The sequence below is a fragment of the Clinocottus analis genome, unplaced genomic scaffold (genome assembly GCF_023055335.1).
Source record: "Clinocottus analis isolate CAN_PGR_092001 unplaced genomic scaffold, fCliAna1.0.p SCAF_9, whole genome shotgun sequence".
Classification (NCBI taxonomy): Eukaryota; Metazoa; Chordata; class Actinopteri; order Perciformes; family Cottidae; genus Clinocottus; species Clinocottus analis.
This window is the reverse complement of record NW_027176251.1, coordinates 2,407,501-2,415,024: the sequence shown is the minus strand read 5'-3', so window position 1 is coordinate 2,415,024 and position 7,524 is coordinate 2,407,501. Positions and strand designations below refer to the sequence as shown.

Sequence of the window (7,524 nt, the reverse complement as noted above, 5' to 3'; positions counted from 1 at the left end):
CAACTAGGGGGCTTGATGGGAAAAGGCCCTTTCTGATCGGATTGTTTGAGGGAGTAATTGTTCTGTGTGGTTAATTGAGTTTATTTTGTGTAACCCAGAATCACAAATTACAAAGTTGCCTTAGAGGGCTTTACAATTAAAAATTAAATGTAGGTTAAAATTACATATCCACTTCTATTAAGGGTTAAGGTTAAGGGTTGTTAGTGTGGTTTCCATGAACACAGTGTGATATACTTATCTAAACATATTTATGTTGCAGTTTATTTATATTAGATACATATTATACAACGCTCATTAAGCTGTAATATGTGATGTACCTAGTATTGTAGAACATTATTATTTTGTGTCAGTGTTTGCAGACTCAGATACCTTTATTTTGAAGCGCGTGACCGGAAACAGGAAGTGTTGTTTTGGCGTGACGCCGTTGCGGCTCGTCGCAGACAGCAAACATGGACGTCACACGTGAGAGAACGACCTGAACCGGATCCAGAGACCAGCGGGAGCAGCAGCGGAGACCGCACGGTAGGACCCGTCTAACCCGGTGACCGGTAACCGGGCCGGTTAGCCCGCGAGCTAACGGACAGCTAACTGATGTTATGGCGTCTAACGGGGCCGCGCGGCTCGCACCCGCTCCCGGACACGCCTCCTAACAGAACGTTTTACGCTCGTGCCCGATATCTGAAATACATTAAACCGCATGAACGGTCGCGAGGACAGTTAAAGCACCGACGATGAGATCCGACTACTTCCTGGGTTAGGGTCTGAATGTGGTGCAGCTGCTCAGGCCATAGATGTTTTAGGTTATAGATTCATTCTCCTGTAGATGTTTCAGGTTATAGATCTATCCTCTGTAGATGTTTCAGGTTATAGATCTATCCTCCTGTAGATGCTTCAGGTTATAGATCCATCCTCCTGTTGATGTTCCAGGTTATAGATCCATCCTCCTGTAGATGTTTCAGGTTTAGACCTATCGTCCTGTATATTTTTCAGGTTATAAATCCATCCTCCTGTAGATGTTTCAGGTTATAGATCTATCCTCCTGTAGATGTTTCAGGTTATAGATCCATCCTCCTGTAGATGTTTCAGGTTATAGATCCATGTAGAATATCTTCACAGTGTAGTACCGGTACTTTCAAGTAACAGTAATTTTATAATACAATATTAGTGCTGATATTACAAATCTCCACCAGTCAATGTGACCTGCGTACACACACACACACACACACACACACACACACACACACACACACACACACACACTATATATCCATTGAAACCTGCAGCAGTCTTCTGTCTTTGTGTGTGACAGCATTCATCTGTCTATATATATATATCTCAGTGGTGGGCCGTGGTTTCAGCCCTAGGCCTTCAGTGAGTGCCAGATCGTGAGCAGGAGACCGCGTCCAGTAAGGGGAGGGCACGTCACGTCAACTCAACAACAATGCATGTTGTCTAAAATCTATCTAACAAAAGCACCACACTGACCCTGCACAGTGCAGACACGACATTGCAGCACAGCTGTGCCGGCAGCAGCAGTGCACCTTGGCGCAGGGAAAAGCACCAGCAGCCCCTGGTGCAGCAATAACAGCACCGTGGCTTGTTTATGATTTAAATACGAATGTAAATGTATGAAACGGTAACATAATCAGCGTTTCACTCACCAGATGCACATAACCCTCTGTGGGAAAGGGGTCATTACTAAGTCCTGAGATCCTAGCTTCTAGGTGAGACGCTAGCTTCACTGACCAAACACAGCGCATGTTAATGGTCATGCAGGCTCTGTGACCAATCACACGTCTCGGGTCTCCAGAAGGCTCTTCATGAATTTTAACCAGGCTGCTCTTTTATAGAGGAAGACAGGTGAAATGTGATTAGATTAAAAATTATGTTAAACAGGAAGAAGCCATACAAGAGGCCTGAAGGAGCAGAGGAACAGATGAAGGCAGCTGGAACATGAAAACATCTTTATAATACATGGAGTGTATCTGTGATAAATAAATACAACATTATTATTATAAAAAATCTATAACTTTTAATTATAAAAAATAAATTAAAGTTCCTCGTTGTTGTTGTTTACATCAGCTGCTTGTCTCTGATGATGCTGCTCATGAAGTGAGCCGGTGGACTAAATATAGACCAGATATTTAAATCTGCTTCAGGAGACTGAAGTGGCCTCAGTTTGGTCTCTGATCCAGATCCCTCAGTCCCAAAAGTACTAATACCGCTGTGTAAAGATACTCTGTCCCAGTTAAAGTACTAATACCCCAGTGTAAAGATACTCTGTCCCAGTTAAAGTACTAATACCCCAGTGTAAAGATACTCTGTCCCAGTTAAAGTACTAATACTAGTACTAATAATTAGGGTTAGAGTATCTTTACACTGGGTTAGGGTTAGAGAGTATCTTTGGCGGTCGGGAAGGATTCATAGAACCGTAGTTTGTTCTCCTGCAGTCAAAGTAACATCAGTATTCTGACGTATTGATGATTCATAGTGAAACTACAAGCTGAGGAAGTACTGTTTTTTTTTTCAGCAGAACTTTTTAAAGTGACAGTAACCAGGTTTACTCGTCCACACGTAGAGATGTGTACACAGCGGATGTTACATTATTGTGTTACAAAGATATACACATACTCTTTATAATATATGCAACTTTTGAATGACATTTGTTATATTTATTTAAATCCTACCCTTTCCCACTTGTCAATCTATTGTTACTCTTTCACTCAAATGTTTGAAATCAGGAGCATGAATTTCAGAATTATAATTGGGCAAAAAAAACTCCTGTGTGAGGGAATTGATCATGTGATGATGATGTCACGTCATGTTCTCATTGGACGTGTGGAGATGATGTCAGTCGCCGTGACACCCAGAGGAGACAAAAGACCCTTGTGGTCCCCCCCCAACACACACACAAACACACACACACACACACCACCACCTCCATTTCTCAATAAAAAGCTTTTTAACTGCCTGAGAAACTGGACATTCAAGGCTCTTATTTTCTTCCTTAAAACACCACTGACTTCCTGTGGCACATTTTCAAACTAAAGCTTCTCAGGTGAGATATCTGCACGCAGACACCATGAGATGGCTCATCTTTGGAGAAATACACAAAGAATCGCAATATGTGCAGATTTAAACAGGAACATCCAGTTTCTGTGGCAAGAGTTTGACAATAAAGTAGCATAGACGAACCTGAAATTAACTTGAGCAAAGCTGCTTTCAGACTTCACAGGAGAAACGGATACTTATCATAATAACACCAGTCGGACCACTGAGGAGAACTAACGACTGAGGTAGTTATTATTATATTATTAATATTGAGCTGCTGGGACTCGGATGTTTCAGAGGAAGCTCTTGAATGTATTTGTTGCCTCAGCCTCTCACCAGCTGTCCAGAAAGCAGTCTTTGGGTGCAGAGCCACGGTGTGATGCTAGCTTCTAGAAACAGGACTGAGGATAAGAGATGCTAGCTTCTAGAAACAGGACTGAGGATAAGAGATGCTAGCTTATAGAAACAGGACTGAGGATAAGAGATGCTAGCTTCTAGAAACAGGACTGAGGATAAGAGATGCTAGCTTCTAGAAACAGGACTGAGGATAAGAGATGCTAGCTTCTAGAAACAGGACTGAGGATAAGAGATGCTAGCTTCTAGAAACAGGACTGAGGATAAGAGATGTCATCTTCTGTGTTTAAGGGAAACCAGCTGAGGGTGAACAAGGTGCAGGTTTCAGCTGCTGTTCTTATTATTAACACTGCTCACTTCCTGTTTCTAGTGTGTGCGTTTGTGATATTTCCATTGTTGCACATGGTCCTTGTATAAAAAGGGAAGTGATTGTGATATCAGCTGTTTCAGCTAAAATTGTATATATATATATATATTTTTTTGTATTTCGGTGGACAAATCGCGCTCTGGTTTAATGTTTACAGACAGAGAAGAATAGAGGATGAAGAGAGGACATTGTCAGTTACATAAGAGCTCCATCATCTCATGCAGACCAACAGACACACACACACACACACACACACATACCAACACACACCAACACACACACGCCTACATTCGTACTAGTATTTGTAATTTAAAAAAGGAAGATATTGGCTGCAGGGTAACACATGAACTCTCTGCAGTGGAGGACAGACCGCCCGGCGGCATGACCGAGGAGAAATGTCCCCAGCTGGTGGACTACTTCGTGGTAGCAGGTCTGGACCCTGCGGGGGCCTGGAAGCCCCTGGATGAGGACCCTAAGACCTCGCCCTCGTCCTCGTCCAGAGCGGTGGAGTCGGTGACGGACCTGGCGGTCATCGCCCGCGGGCTGGGCGAGGACGTGCCGGAGGGCTTCACCTGCATCGAGAGGACGCTGGGGGGGCACTCGGCCGAGCTGAGCGCCGGCCTCATCAACAACCCACACCTGTACCTGTGCTACCGCCGGGGCCGGGACAAGCCGCCCATCCTGGACCTCGGGTGAGACTTCTTTCTTCAGACTCCTGGCAGGGTTAAGCCTAACCCAGGTCCACAGGGTCCTGTATGAGGTCCACAGGGTCCTGTATGATGTCTCAGCCTACCCCCCCTGTCCACAGGGTCCTGTATGAGGGAAAGGACCAGTTGAAGCAGAGCTGGTACGTGGTAGAGACGACCCCCTACAGCCGCTCTGCCAGCCTGAGCTCTGGCCCGGCGGCTCACCGGGTGTTCCTGACGTACCGGCGGGCGCTGGACTCGCAGGGCCTCCACACGCTGGGCGTCACGGACATCGGCCTGCTGCTGCCCGGCAAGGGGGAGGTGGCCCCGCACACCTTCTGCAGGGTGGACAAGAACCTCAACACCGGCATGGTGAGCGGAACCGCTTCCTGCAGATGTTTCACAATAAAAGTCTGAGGTTCAAATGAAAATTGAGGAAAAAAATCTGGTAACTCTTCCATCTTAATCCGAAGGAAATGAAAGGCTGGTTCTCAGATAAAGTGTTGTGTGTCTGCAGTGGGGTCCGGCTCTGTACATGTGCTACAAGAGAGCGGTGGCCAAAGCCAACGCGCTGCTCTACGAGGCCAGTGAGTATCTGTTGCTTCCACCTGGAGATGAGTATAATATATATAATATATTGTTACCTCGGTCTGCATCAGGCAGCCATGGTGAACAGACTGCTGTGTGCTGCAGGTCTCCTCAGCCGCTACCCGGATGAGGACCTGGAGGCCTTTCCTCTGCCGGAGTCAGTGCCGGTCTTCTGTCTGCCGATGGGCGTCAGCGTGGAGAGCTGGCCTCTGAACACCAAGTACCAGCTGCCCGTCTTCTCCACCTTCGTCCTCACCTCCGCCTCCGGGGACAAGGTTGGAGAACAACACTCACTTTAGTTGTCGAAAGTACATTTGACCTTCGACCTCACAGGAACAAAAAGATGAACCCCTCAGAGGAGGAGCCCTCTCAGGGTGGACAGTGATTCCTATGAGAGGAGTAACAGCACTGAGAATAGTAGAATATAGTTAATGACTGCTCATATTAACAGTAATGATGGTAATAAAAGCAGCTATAGTAACCCTGTGAGGCGACTCAAAGTTAATAATGTGCATTAATGCTGTTTGACTGATTACCCCTTCAGTCAGTCCTGAAGATGTTTCAGTGACCAGCAGCACAGAACAGAGACAGATGTTTCTTCTTGTGTGTGAGCCTGTGCTCTCCTGCAGGTGTACGGAGCAGCCATCCAGTTCTACGAGTCGTTCTGCAGGGAGCTGCTGTCGGAGCGGCAGAGCGTGAGGCTCGGCCTCCTCAGCGTGGTGGACCGGCGGCCGATCACCAGCCGCAGCCTGCAGGTGAAGAAGAGCATCTGCGTCCTCTCCCACTGGCCCTTCTTCACCGTCTTCCAGAAGTTCCTCACCTTCGTCTACAGATACTCCATCTCCGGGCCCCACGTCCTGCCGCTGGAGAAGTCAGTGCTCGCGTTTCCCTTTTTTAAAGACTGAATCAGATCTGCTGCTGCCTTATTAGTTTGGTGAGGTGGAATCATGGAGTTTCTGTATCCTCTTCTCCAAAACAAACAGACCAGCTGATTAAAACCAATGAAACACTGATTATGAATTAGGGTTTCTAGTTTGGGTGATTTGTGTCTACACCTGGAGAAGTCTTCATGAGTTTAAGTTTACGCTACCTTGAGAATATAACTTAAAGTAAAACTAACTGTTAAGTGTGTCTGGTGTCTTGGAAGAGAGCATACATTAAAGCTTCAGGTACCTCTGACTTCAAAATATTCAAAATATTGTTGGAAACATTTGGGATGAAAGTACACAACTCAACAACAAATGAAACGTATATCTCGTCATGTTAAGACACTGTAATGCACAGATGTTACGCGTTATGTCTTCAACCTGAACTCGCTCTAATAAGCCATTTTAATTATATTTATTTAGAGTAGGACTTCAGTCGTAGGACATTTAGAGCTTTTCCCACCTCGATGAATAAATACCTAGAGAAAAGGTTGTGATGCAATATGGATCACATCTAATAATCGTTTTTAAGGTGTGAATCGTCTGTCTCTGAATGCCGTGTGATGGACTGGAGACCCCAAAGACAGCTGGCATCAGCTCCAGCAACCCTAAACAGGATCAGTGGTTTGAATAATGAATGATTCTTAATTTTTTTTTTCTCTGCAGGCACATCTCCAGCTTCATGCACAACGTCCCGTTTCCTTCCCCACAGCGGCCACGAATCCTTGTTCAGGTACAGACTAAAGCCTTCAGCAAACCTTCCTCGTTTAGCATACCTTCCTGGCTCAGGTACAGACTAAAGCCTTCAGCATACCTTCCTGGCTCAGGTACAGACTAAAGCCTTCAGCATACTTTCCTTGTTCAGGTACAGACTAAAGCCTTCAGCATACCTTCCTTGTTCAGGTACAGACTAAAGCCTTCAGCATACCTTCCTTGTTCAGGTACAGACTAAAGCCTTCAGCATACCTTCCTTGTTCAGGTACAGACTAAAGCCTTCAGCATACCTTCCTCGCTTAGGTATAGACTAAAACCAATGCGTGTTTTCTGCCTACACGTTCAAAAGAGAAATGTTGTCCATACAACCAGCACAGACTTGTTCACCCCTCACTCCTTCTCCAACAGGATGTATGCGGTGATGTGATCACAACCTCAACATGGTAAATGTGTCCAATCACAAGTCCATTTAGAGGTTATTCTCATTAGTGTCCAACATCTCTTCACATAATTTTTTCACCACAAAAATAATTCCCTGATGATTTTTTCTCGGTTGAAGAGTGATTTCTCTCAGCTGCAGGAAGACGGATAATAGTTTCACAATGTGGGCGACAATGAGTCAATAAGGGTTCTTTTATTATGATGAATGTCACGCTTGAGACAAACATTCCTGAACTTATAGAGAAAGATTTTGGTTCTCATTCATGCCGGTTACAACAACATCTTACTCACCAACTTTAACTGGATCCATCAGCAAAACAACAGATTAGATTTCACTCAAAGTTTAAAGTGAAAACCCAGGAGGACCCAGGTCAGACCTGGTCTACACAGTGAGGTG

The 7,524-nt window shown here is 45.3% G+C and overlaps 1 protein-coding gene across 4 annotated transcripts in view; it reads left to right on the top strand.

The window, feature by feature from the left end:
- The first annotated feature begins 389 nt into the window (after window positions 1-389).
- Window positions 390-7,524, top strand: part of dennd4b (DENN/MADD domain containing 4B) — a 17,307-nt gene continuing 10,172 nt past the window's right edge. For 2 of the 4 annotated variants that reach the window (XM_068569387.1, XM_068569384.1), the window contains exons 1-7: window positions 390-522; window positions 4,131-4,464; window positions 4,581-4,830; window positions 4,976-5,045; window positions 5,152-5,321; window positions 5,676-5,917; window positions 6,639-6,705. In XM_068569387.1, coding sequence (XP_068425488.1) covers window positions 4,154-4,464; window positions 4,581-4,830; window positions 4,976-5,045; window positions 5,152-5,321; window positions 5,676-5,917; window positions 6,639-6,705 — 1,110 coding nt within the window. In that variant the 5' untranslated portion in view covers window positions 390-522; window positions 4,131-4,153. Of the gene's footprint in view, window positions 523-2,524; window positions 3,059-3,125; window positions 3,297-4,130; window positions 4,465-4,580; window positions 4,831-4,975; window positions 5,046-5,151; window positions 5,322-5,675; window positions 5,918-6,638; window positions 6,706-7,524 lie in introns of those variants that run through there. The other 2 variants (XM_068569385.1, XM_068569386.1) reach the window with 2 other exon arrangements.